The sequence below is a fragment of the Sipha flava genome, unplaced genomic scaffold, assembly GCF_003268045.1.
Source record: "Sipha flava isolate LNK unplaced genomic scaffold, YSA_version1 43_pilon_pilon, whole genome shotgun sequence".
NCBI classification, from domain to species: Eukaryota; Metazoa; Arthropoda; class Insecta; order Hemiptera; family Aphididae; genus Sipha; species Sipha flava.
In genome coordinates, this window is record NW_020273171.1 from 2583237 (window position 1) to 2595621 (window position 12385).

At 25.9% G+C, this 12385-nt stretch overlaps 2 protein-coding genes across 3 annotated transcripts; one reads left to right on the plus strand and one right to left on the minus strand.

Moving 5' to 3' along the window:
- Window positions 1–1190: 1190 nt before the first annotated feature.
- LOC112689299 (origin recognition complex subunit 3) lies at window positions 1191–7217 on the minus strand. Its single transcript, XM_025562944.1, has 15 exons — window positions 6941–7217; window positions 5850–5999; window positions 5671–5782; window positions 5415–5587; window positions 5177–5358; window positions 4959–5118; window positions 4067–4180; window positions 3840–4004; window positions 3656–3772; window positions 3474–3593; window positions 3217–3402; window positions 2909–3151; window positions 2710–2832; window positions 1866–1936; window positions 1191–1366 (listed from the first exon to the last, which is right to left on the minus strand). The coding sequence occupies exons 1-15, from the start codon at window positions 6965–6967 to the stop codon at window positions 1261–1263; spliced, it is 2049 nt and encodes a 682-aa protein (XP_025418729.1). The 5' UTR covers window positions 6968–7217; the 3' UTR covers window positions 1191–1260.
- Window positions 7218–7301: 84 nt separating this feature from the next.
- Window positions 7302–12230, plus strand: LOC112689298 (CLK4-associating serine/arginine rich protein-like). Of its 2 annotated transcripts, none has more exons than XM_025562941.1 (16): window positions 7302–7667; window positions 7728–7825; window positions 7905–8077; window positions 8135–8362; window positions 8431–8606; window positions 8871–8944; window positions 9017–9178; window positions 9516–9659; window positions 9756–9803; window positions 9874–9969; window positions 10030–10066; window positions 10233–10308; window positions 10448–10553; window positions 10619–10723; window positions 10797–11261; window positions 11999–12230. In XM_025562941.1, the coding sequence occupies exons 1-16, from the start codon at window positions 7569–7571 to the stop codon at window positions 12018–12020; spliced, it is 2109 nt and encodes a 702-aa protein (XP_025418726.1). In that variant the 5' UTR covers window positions 7302–7568; the 3' UTR covers window positions 12021–12230. The 2 variants fall into 2 exon arrangements, with proteins under 2 accessions (XP_025418726.1, XP_025418727.1); XM_025562942.1 differs by having other exon boundaries at window positions 10236–10308.
- The last annotated feature ends 155 nt before the right edge of the window (window positions 12231–12385 follow it).

A 12385-nucleotide genomic window follows, 5' to 3' on the forward strand; every position in this document is an offset into this window, starting at 1 on the left:
AAAATCGATAAAAGAGGAGGATAAACGTACAATTATGATGTTGCGTGATGCTCAAAAACATACTAGGCATTACGAAAATTAATAAAACAATACAATTAAACGTTATTTCTTATTGAACAAATTACAAAATCGATTAATGTCATAATAACGATTTCCATGGAAAAATACAAAACATACTAATTCCACAACAGACTTTATCAAAATATACTGTTGCTCATTTAGTGTGTAAAAACTAAAGCAGAGTAGAACAATTTTGTTTAAAATGCATCATCCCAAATTGGTCGATTTTAAATTTTAATATTTTGAAATAAAAAATATTTACCTTTTTTTAATTTGGTAAAAATATAATTTATATGAGTTTTTAATACTTAGATTAATTGGAAATTTAACGAATAGTGCTAAATATCACTTAGTGCACACATTTTTTGAATATATATTACTATCTAAATATATCTAATTATTATTTATGTTGAAAATTTAAATTCATAAAATATTAGAAATTTAACACATCTAATGCTTTAATTTTTCATGCTAATACTCATATATGTCATATTTTATATAAAAAACTTTTCAAAACGATTTAATTTACGATCCAGAAAAAACAATTCATATTATTTTAATAATGAGAAATTATCATTATACGAGATCGCTAATTTTTATACTTTTATTCAAGTATATTGTATCACGCGCATAACTGTTCATGTACCTACCAAACATTATGATATATGTATCTACCTCCGACAATAAAAGCTTAAGAATAGACCAACAAATAGGATTTTACATAGCCTAGTTTCGATAAGACTTCATTATTAATATCTATATAATATAAATAATACTCGATCGACGGCCGAATTTTGGACAACTCACAGGTGCTCGTGTACCAGCAGCGTATAAGAGAATACACCTATGGCATAGCCCTATTGTCTCTTACACGTCGTCAATTTCAACAATAAAAACATAGACAAAAAAAAAAAGATTTGGAAATGACCCGAATTCGTGCGAGTTTATAATTAACAAAACAATTATGTAGAGGAACTTGTGGTTAATTAGACTCCATAGGCTGCTCGTGCGTCCTCATTCTGATGATAATAGCAACGTTAACTTTTTATTTTTATTGAATACAAATATTTATTAAAAAAAAAATTTAATGTACTAAAAAAACAAATTTTTGATATTTTTCAATAGTTGCTATCTGACATTAAAATATTGGATACACAAATAAATATAATGGAAATTAAAACTAAATAAATAATGTAATTCTCAATAAGATCCACATGTAAGGCGCTGCATATGGTCTGCTTTGTACTTGGACTTACGTATGTATCCTAAATGCTGCAATTCATTTATAGCTCGTATAAATCGAGCTCTAGTACATTAAATGTTTAAGGAACATTTATATTTTATAAATAAATAATGAATTATCATCAATATTCATACATAGTTGAATATAAAACTTGCCTAATATTTTTCAAACCACTAAATATCAATAATATTAAAAACATTTCACCAAGAGAAAATAAATAATACTTAATGTTCATTAATTTTGAAATTATTTGAAGATTAATCTTTTTACATATAACTAGTTATTGGTTAAATAATAAAGAATATAAAAATAAAAATAAATATAAACAACAGATATTGCACAATTTGGAATCTTTTAAAAAAAAAAATATAGATCCTCTTACCTGCTGATCACTACACCTATATTACATAAACAATTGAGGCAAGTGAAACTTTAATTTGATATTATACAGAGAGCTGGTTTGGAAAATAATATTAATATTATTATTACCTAATTTTGAAATAATTCTGAAAATATATTTTAACACTAAAAATCTATTAGTGAACAATATTTAAAAGGATACTGTAGTGCTGGATCTACATCATTGTCATTGTCAAGTTCATTTTGATCAGAACCAACAACTGAAATAAATTTCTAAAATAAAAAAATAATTAGAAATTAACATTCATTCGGATCATTAGGACTAAATTGTATCTATATTAATGAGGCTGTAAATAAAAATAATAATTCAGTCGATTACATCTAACTCTTAATTAATTGTTAATAAAATTATAATAAATATCAAAAATATTAACTGCTAATCATACAGTATTGATATTGTTTATTAAATATATACTTTGATTATCACATATGAACATAATTATTATTAGAACTGAATAATATCCAAGCATTTTCATACTAAAACATTCATACCTTTCAAATATATTGGAATAATTATTCAGTATAACTTTAAAAAACTAATAGTAGTATGCATAAGATTTACTTACAATTTTACTACCTTAAACATATTTAAAATGTTAATTAAATTAAAAAAATGTAGTTAAAAACCAACGTATCAATTCAAATTTAACAACTAGATCTAGATGACTAATAGTCTTCAAAATGGGAATTTAGTTATATTATGTTATACAAGACACTGCACATATACATTTAAAATATTGCCTATACTGTACTCCTAACTGTATCAGTATAAAATTGTTTTTAAAGTAACCATTAATAATAAGTAACCATTTAATAATGAATATGTAAAAAATGTGTTGATAAATTATTAAATACATAAACAAAATATAATTATATTTTAATTAAAGGGAAATATGATACAAAAACTGTTGATTTGTTGAAGTTGAATGAATATTAGAAAATTGAATTTAAAACTATATAATGTGAGACATAAGATTACTATTTACCTGCAACCAATCATAAATATTAATTTGATCAAATCTGGACTCCAAGTGTAATTTGTACACAATACAAATATCTGGCATGGTTTTTAATATTTGTTCGGTATATTCTAATTCACAGCAGTCACACTATTGACATAATTTTTTTTCTTCAAATGTTTATACACAATTAACTAAATAATATAAACAAATTAAAATGTCTTACATCAATATAATGTTGAGGGTTGACAAATGCTGTATATTGAGCAGCTCTGTCCTCCCCAATTATTTTGCGTTTAATCGATGGTAAATCATCAAATATTAACAATTCATGTAAAGGCATGGTAGTGGGAGGTGTAAGAAACTGTCTTAATATAACATCAGTTAAATCATCTAAAGTTTTTGAACGTGCTTTTTCAAATTCAGTCATTGGTCGGATATCTTCGTGTTTGACATTGTCAATAAGTTTCTATTACAAAATTAAAATAGTATTAAAATAACATACATACACAATAACATACAAAAAATGATTACTTTTTTGAACTGTGATCTAGAGACAACTTTCAAATTCTCTAGGGGTTTTAAATCTACTTGAGTTTTTGCTTCTACAATAACATTACTTAATTGGGCTTCTTCAATACTTATTGCATAACTTTGAACTAATTTTAATGCATATTTTGCTCTTTTATTTTTTTTGGAATTTTTTAAAATATGACATATCTAAATACAATATAAAAATATAAATAATAATACTAAATACAATGGATAAAATATAACAAATAAAATATTACCTTATCAAATTTTGTAAGTAAATCACCTTTAGATAAAAATTTTAATAATTGCAAACATGTTTTAAATGATGGATCATCAATTATATGTTTCTTCATTCCAATGGAATACATTTCTCTGAGCTAAATAATTGTATTATTAATACTAAAGAAATAAAATAAAAATTATCAATAAATTTAAATACTTGAGTGCCTAATGGCGAATTTGGTAAGTCTGCCACTAAAATTTGCAAAATTCTTAAACCAATATTAAAATCTTCAATACAAGTTTTCAATTCTTTGATTAATTTTAAAAAAGTTTCCTAGAACATAATAATAATAATAATAATAATATTATAATAATTATTAAGAAAATATTTTTAAGTATACTTTTAAATTGTAGTCAAGTTTTAGTTTATAGTTAGTTGAGCGTAATTTAGTTAATTCTTTAAGAGTTTCTTCATCTAATGAATCAAATAAATCTCCTTGTGCTGATTCATGAGCAACACATATACAGTTGAGAGGTTTAAGATATAAATGCTCCATGAGACAAAACTGTAAACAATAATACTTTTAGTTTAAGATTAATAGCCTTATTAATACTAAAATAATTTTACCTTAAGACTTTCTACAAACTGTTTAATAGAAAAATTGTAGTATAAAAATACTTCAGTTACATATTCCAAAATACGACCACCCAAATAAAATGAACAATCTGGTTTTAAAAATACCTAGACATTCATAATCAATAATTATTGGTTCCTTAATAATAGGATTATCAAACTAAAATACAATATAAATTAATTTTACAAAGTATTTCTAAAATGTAATTATCTAATTGTAAATTTTTTTGAGTCAACATCAATTGTAAGTTTACAAAATACTACCATAGACTCAAAATTATATGAAAATTAAATATGAATTATTCTTTAAATTAATTATTTTTTAAATTTAATATTAGTTTATAAAAAATAAACTGTAAGTAAAAATACCAATTTTTAACAAAAATATTTATGAAAAATAAAGATTTATCAAAAATCTAAATTTTTAGTTTGAAGTATAAATAAAAATTTATTTTATTTATAATTTAATAAATAAACAAAAGTTATCTAAAATAATGTTATAATTTTCTCTATCTTAAAATAATTATAACAGAAAATTAATTTTGCCATCTTATAATACACTGATAAAAAATTAATTTATTTGTAAAATTACAAGTCAGTTTCAATTTCACTTACAGATTTTTTATTGATATATACTTTTTTTTTTAAAAAAAGAACAAGATATTAAGAAAACTTATTAAAATAATATAATTAGAAGAAAAACAATGTATATAAACTATATATTTTCCGATTATGACAATATTGTTTTAAATTATAAGTTTGAATTTAATATTTAGACATTAAACAGAATAAAATGTATTGATTATTTAAACTATACTACATAATTTAAATTTTAAATTAATTAACTACAATAATTTGAATTTAAAAACTAAATTATCAATTATACCTTGTCCATAATATTGTTTAAAAATACCACAGATGCTTCACTAACAAACATTTTTACTTTTAACTTAGTTACCACGTGATGAGGCAAAGCATTATGTAAATTTGAAATAGAAGTGGCGATACCGATAGCCAAAACAAATGGGATCATATCTATATAACAACTATAAGAATTGATTGTCAAAAATAAAATACAATATGATAAATAAGTTTTAAAATAACCTTAATAGTAAGATGAAATTTTGTAGGACAGTCTGTTGACACATTTCAAAATCTTTTACAAGAATTGCTACACGAGTACCAATTGGTTGGTCATTGTACCAATCAATTAGGGTTGATATTGAACATTCTGATCGTTTTATGAAAGACTTTTGGTTTAAACTTTCATCTATTTCTTCGTCAGACTATAACAAAAACATTTTTATTTTTAATATAGAATAACAATTAAATAATATCTTACATCAGAGTAATCATCTTTTGAATTTATCAATTGTGACACCATATTTACAACTGCACTTTTTACACTAGTAAAATGTTCAGAAAACAGTATTGCAACAGCTACAGGGGGCTTGGATTTTTCTAAACTAGAAGCTAATAATCCAAATAATGATTCATGATCAGGCAAATTTACTCCTGTTCCGTATAAAGACATTAGGTTAAATACATGAATATTATTTTTATATTTTTTGATCTTTCATAAACAGTAATCATTTAACCTGTAAGTAAACATGCTGTTGGAATATTTTTATGACTTGCAGTATTGTTTGTTGTAGTCATAAAATCTACAGACTCAGAAATAAATTTTGAATATATTGATTCATTTAAATCCTATAATATGATATTAATATTAGTAATAACTCATTTAAATTGAACCATTGATACTCAAGCTACTTACATCAAGTTTGGACTTAACATCAGTCCAAATATCAATAAACGTAGAATGCCATAATTCAGTTTTAAGCTCATTGCTTTTCAGTTGTTTTTTCCCTTTACTTTTTCTTTTTTTATTCTTTTCGGAGTTCTGTTTTTTAAAAACAAAACAACCCTAAATAATAAACATATATATTAAAAATATATCATTAATACATTTTCTAACACAACTATTATCTGATACATTTTATTTTTCTAAAAATAATATAAGCATGATTGTGTTCTAAATATTTAGAATAAAAATAGGTTATGACTTTAAATGGTCCAGAAACAGAAGTCCTTTTATTCATTGTTTACAGCTATTGGATGCTAGTGCACATAGCTTATCAATAAGATTTCTAAGCAATTGCCTATTTCATGAACAAGCTACAGAAAATGTAAACACAGTTGATGAATCCATTAGGCTAAATATGATATAAATATAGTTTATATCAGCGGTTCTCAACCTTTTTCAGTTAACGACCCCCTATAATGTCACCAAGATATCTAACGACCCTTTTGTAATGTAAGCATTGAACAATTTTAGAAACTGTTATTATTGTATTTATTTGTGTCTACATTTTACAAAAAAAGTTATATTATAAAAGCAAATTGGCGTTAAATAATAAAATAACTAAAATAAAAATTTTGTAAATTAGAATATTTTTTTAATTTGATGACTCTTTTGCTGTTGTTGATTTGAAATTTTTTTTTCATATGATGCGACCCTAAAAAAAATGTTGATGACCCTCGGTTGAGAATCGCTAGTTTATATAAGTTCCTTTAGCAATGGTAATTGATTTTCAAATAAATTTATCCTAATTTCACATGATTAAAAAAAACACAGAGGTGTTAAAAAAAAAGTTACCAAAAAGCTAACATTGGAAATTACTATTAGTCTATTATTTGGGTATATGTGCACGAGGTCATCGACAACAATAACCGGTGGACATGGATAGAAATGAGATATATATCAGTCGAGTGGCTGGACCTGTTGACTGTTCGTAATCAGGTTCAAAGGGTTAAATTGACGTGAGCTGAGTGCAATAACAATGTCTCAACGACCACTCGGCATACCTTTGACGCTGACACGGTGGAGTCCATAGTAACGGTTCGACGGATTTGTAGCGTGTAAATAAACACCTAGCAATTGCGCTACACGGTGTGGGAAGAATCGTTGAGGTATTATCAATTCCTGTACGCAGTAGATGACAAGTGTGCAAGTAGAACCAACGCCGTTGACTTTACGATCGCATTCCGCGTTCTCGCTTCGTATACTCTTCCCTCATAAGTAAACCGCGACTGACGAACACAGGCATCGGGTGTTACATCATGGATCGTTCGGCATTGGTAAAAATGCGCGGGAAGCCGTACGATAAGAATTCGCTACCATATACCTGGTAAACGGCTGGTAGATAACACGCGACGAAATCCAATGCCATTCCACCACAGACATTTTAGAATATTATGCATTTCATATCCGTTTTTATCTTCAATCATTAGTTTTTCAGCGTCCAATGTTTTACTGTTGACTCGCGCACGTCGATTACCGACCGATCAAAACATTCCCTCATGGGTGCCCTCGATTACTGTTGTTCTTGTCTACCCGACTTTCGTAAGTGCCGTCTGATTGAGCAGTGCATGCTCTGATTTGCTTTCAGGAGCCGTGTTCAAGTATTCTGGCATCTCGAACGCGCACGCCGTCATGTGGCACGAAGCTAGAAAACAGGAGAAAAAAATTCGCGGCCTCTTGGTCGATTATCAGAGACGAGCGCAGCGGCGGAAGGATTATTATGAAAAAATTGTGAGTACTTTTTGCACGGGTGTTCCTAACGAGATTTCATTTTTTCCCATGGGGTTTCAGAAAGCTGATCCCACGCAGTTCTTACAGCTCCATGGCAGACAATGTAAAATACACATCGATCCTGGCATCGCTATAGCTGCTAATAGCCCTGCGACCATGTGCGTTTTTATTACTATTTTTATTATTATTATTATTTTATCTTGATGCCCTATTCTGAATATGGTTCTCTAATGTTAGGATGCCGTGGCAAGGAAATGAAGAAATAATGATCGATCGATTTGACGCCCGAGCTCATTTAGATTTCATTAGAGAACCAAAGAATGATGACGAAGAAGATGAATTGTCGTATGAAGAACGTCAATTAAACTATGAACGTTATCGTATTCTTGTTCAAAATGAGTTTTTAGCAAGTATGTTGTAATCACCTGCTCTTATTTAGTTTTGATTGTTTATTTTATAATTTTCAGTTTCCGAAAATAAATTTTTACATCAGCTCTATTTGGAAGAAAAATTTGGTCCTGTAGGAAAATCGGATGCTGATGATGCTAAAAAAAAATCTACTGCTACTGCTGCTATTCCCTATAAATATAGTGATGAAGACACCATACAAACTGATGAGTCCAAGAAATATTTAGATATAAAACCTAAAACTGATGGTTCTGATGAATCTGATGAGGAGAGTGAGGTTGATTTTGGTAAATATTTATTGTTATTATATATTTGTATTTATTGATAAAATGTAATTCTTTATTCTGTATTATAGATTTATCTATAGATGTTAGTAAAATTGGTACTGACCAAGCAAATGAATTGAATTCAACTGCTCATGGTTTTGGCATGACAACTAATGACTTCTATAGCTTTCTTAATAATGATTTGGAAGAAGCTGAAAATATTCAATTAGCTCGTTTAGCTGAAGAAGAAAAGGCCATGTTTGCTGTAAGATATTTTATTCAAATTTACAACCATTATAATTAATTGCCATAAATTAGGGATACAATTTTCCTTTTTTAATAAAAAAAACATATTTGATAACTTTAAATCTTAAAATATAACATTTCATTATTATGCTTAAAATTTAATAAAATCAATTCATAGATTTTAGTATTTGTTATTTAATTAATACATGTACTATATATGATCTATTCTAGATAAATCAGTTATTTACCTACATTATAAGTGTAATACATAAAATATTTTTAGGGACGACGATCCAGAAGAGAGCGCCGAGCCTTTCGATTAAAAGCTTTAGAAGGCAAAGCTTTAAGCCCTCTTAGGTATAAAGTAATTTAAATGATTACATTTAATTTTGGATCATTGGGTCATGAATTTAAAATTTTTACTTTTAGTTATGCGACTAGAAAAAGTCCTAGTTATACTGATTTTGATCAATTATCATCAATGATGACATCTCGATCGCCAACTCCTGAAAACTCTGGCCAAGTGACCTACATTACTAGTTTTGGTGATGAAGAGCCAATACAAATTGATAAATCAAAAATTAGTTCAAAGTTAGTTCTTAATTTAGTGTTAAAAACAATAAGATTAACAGTCTTTTATTTAAAATATGTAGTCATTAGAATTATTGATTGTGTATAACATGTGATTCCAATTTTTTTTGTTATTATTTCAAGATTTTCATATATTTACTTTAAATAGTTAATATTATTATTGATATTAGCAATAATATATTTAAGATTGTTAACATTAATAATAAAAAATATATTTTAAAATATTTAAAGATTATAATATTTTTGATTTATCTCATCTTATTTAGTATTTTTTTTTCAAATTGAATTTATAGAAATTATAATTATCTTGTTTAAAATTTAATTATTATATTTTTAGATCAAAGTCTTCTTCAAAAAATCAAACAAGAAAAAGACGAAGTTCTCGGTCCAAAACTCCTCGTAAAAAATCTAGATCACCATCTAAAAATCATAGTCGTCGATATAGGTCTCGAAGTTTAAATAAATCATTGACTCCAATTAGGTATTTTTTTATACATATTTAAATGTAAATTTTATTAAGTTAAGAATATATCATTTTGTATTTCATTACATTTTTTTAATATATATATATATATAGAAACAGTGCACAGTTGCCAGTTACTCAAAAACCACCTCCTATTCAAAGGTAATAGTATAAATAGTACATTTATAATTTTATGCGTCTTTAATTACATTTTTATTATATTATTTTTTAGATATTATGGTCGTAGAGGAAATGACTCATCATCAGAATTAAGTATTTCCGATGACGATGATGGTCAAGATAAAAATACTAATAACATTAAACCTCCGTAAGCTATTTTAGTTTTTTCACTGTGTATTATTTTTTAATTTGAATTAAAAAATTTTAGATTACCAGATCTCAGCCTTGCTTCTTCCGGCAAAAAAGTCAGTAATTTGTTAATTTAGCGCAAGAGTACATATTAGCATGTCACAAATAATATAATTTCAAAATTCTAGGAGATTATAAATGTTAACTAAATATTTATAATATTTTTTTATTATTACCTGAAGTTATTAGTTTAGATGTAATTGTTGAAAAATGTGTTTGCAGCAGGGCTCAAGTGACAGCAAACCAACTCCACAAGAATTAATGAAACGAAAAATGAAAGTTTTGCTAAACAAACAATGTCAGTAGTATTAATAATCCACTCTTTTTTTCAGAAGAAGTTGTTTTAAAGTCAACCAATTGTTTTCAACAATACTTAAAGAATTATTATCATTTGATAGAAATAATATGTAAAGAATGTATAATTGTGTGGTTTTTAGATAAAGCTGATAAAAAAGCCCAAAGAGAAAGAGAATTGAAAATGGAAAGAGAGCAAATTGAACGAGAAGAAGAAATCAAAGAGTTATCTTTAAAAATGAGAAGAAAGTATGTTTAATATTTTAGTACAACTAATTATATTTATTATTCTTAATAATATTTGTTGATTTTAGGCGACGGCAGTTACGTCACCCTGAAAATAGTTCATTATCTCGATCTAAATCCCGATCAAAATCTAGTAGTTCTAATAGCTCAAGTACAAGTTCTAGTTATTCCAGGTATATTATTCAATTATGTTTAAAAATATGTGTTATACATTTTCACTTATATTAATTTGTAATCATTCTTTAGGTATAGAAGTAGTAGGCGTAGATCGAGATCGAGAAGTGGTGGGCGTAGACGATCAAAAAGTGGTGATTGGCGTAGACGATCGAAAAGTAATGATCGACGTCGTCGGTCTAGGAGTGATGATAGGAGATGGTCAAAAAGGAGCGAAGAACGAGAAAGATACAGAAGAGATGATAGGCGTGATTATGATCGTAGAGATGATTATCGTTCTCGTCGTAGCCCTGAAAGAAGAGATAGAAGGATAGACAGAAGAGATAGTTCACCTAGGAAAGAAATGAAACATAGGGAAAGTCCAATTAGAAAAGAAATTAAATCAAGGGAAAGTCCAGTTAGGAAGGAAACTAGACAAAGGGAAATTCCTGATCGTAGTAGATGTGAGAACTATAATTATCGTCCTGCTGCTAAAATAACTTATGAAGCAAGTCCAAAACGTTATTTGCCAAGTACTAAAGTACACTCCGATATAAAGTAAATATTATATTTACCATTATTTTAATGAAATGTATAAAAAAAAATGAAGATATGGATTAAAAATATTTGAATGTGATCAATTTTTAATAAATTCACTAAAGTAAATAATTTAAAATTAAACAAAATAATATTTATATAAAAATTAAAAATTGTATGTATATATTGTTTTTAATAAATTATGTTAGTTAATATTAAATTCATAATATTACATTTTTTAAATAATCAAATTAATAAAATGAGTTCTTATGAGAGCTATTTATAAATATTTAACAAATTTCTTAAGACTGTTAAAAGCATGAATTGATTAAAATATTTATACAAACATTTTTAATAGGAAAAATATTAAAACGTAACTAGTGGAAAAAATGTGTAATTTTTTATGATTATGATTAAAAATACTTCTGTTGGATTGAATTATAATTAGATTTTTTCCATACAAAAATCCATTACTAATTTAAACTTTTATGTGCATATTATCATATATGTACTCTTATTTGTTAAAATTATATTAAATATTAATTTATTGTTTTGTGTTCATAAATATAATTTAAATTTGTTTAAGGTTGTATAGATAATTTATATTTCTAATTAAAAAATAAAAACAATAAGTGTTACATTATATATAATCTAATAATTAATACTAGTTATATTTCATCTGCATGTAAACTTCTGCTATCCATTTTGAACTTGTTCAATTTTCTAATTAACAATAATTGTTTTTATTTATTTTTCAGACCACTTGTTGATTATGAATGAGTTCTAAAAGCTAATATTTAATAGCTCATTTATTAGAACTACAAATAAATCAAGTTATTTATATTATTCTACTTATAAGTTGATGTAATGTATTTTTTTAAGCAAGAACAACAACACTTGATATTATAAGTAACTTTTTATGTATTTAAACATTTAATATGTATTTAATTTTATAATATTACTTTTGGAATAAAACCTTTTCAGTTTAAACTTGGTTTTGCATTTGTTATTTTTTCAATTATGTTGATGTATAACTATGCATATAATAAAAAATAAGTTGAAGAATAAATTGTGTAATGCTTTTAGTATTTAATCTAACAACAGTTGATTATTTTTCAATTAAGATTAATAGACACAAAGTAATA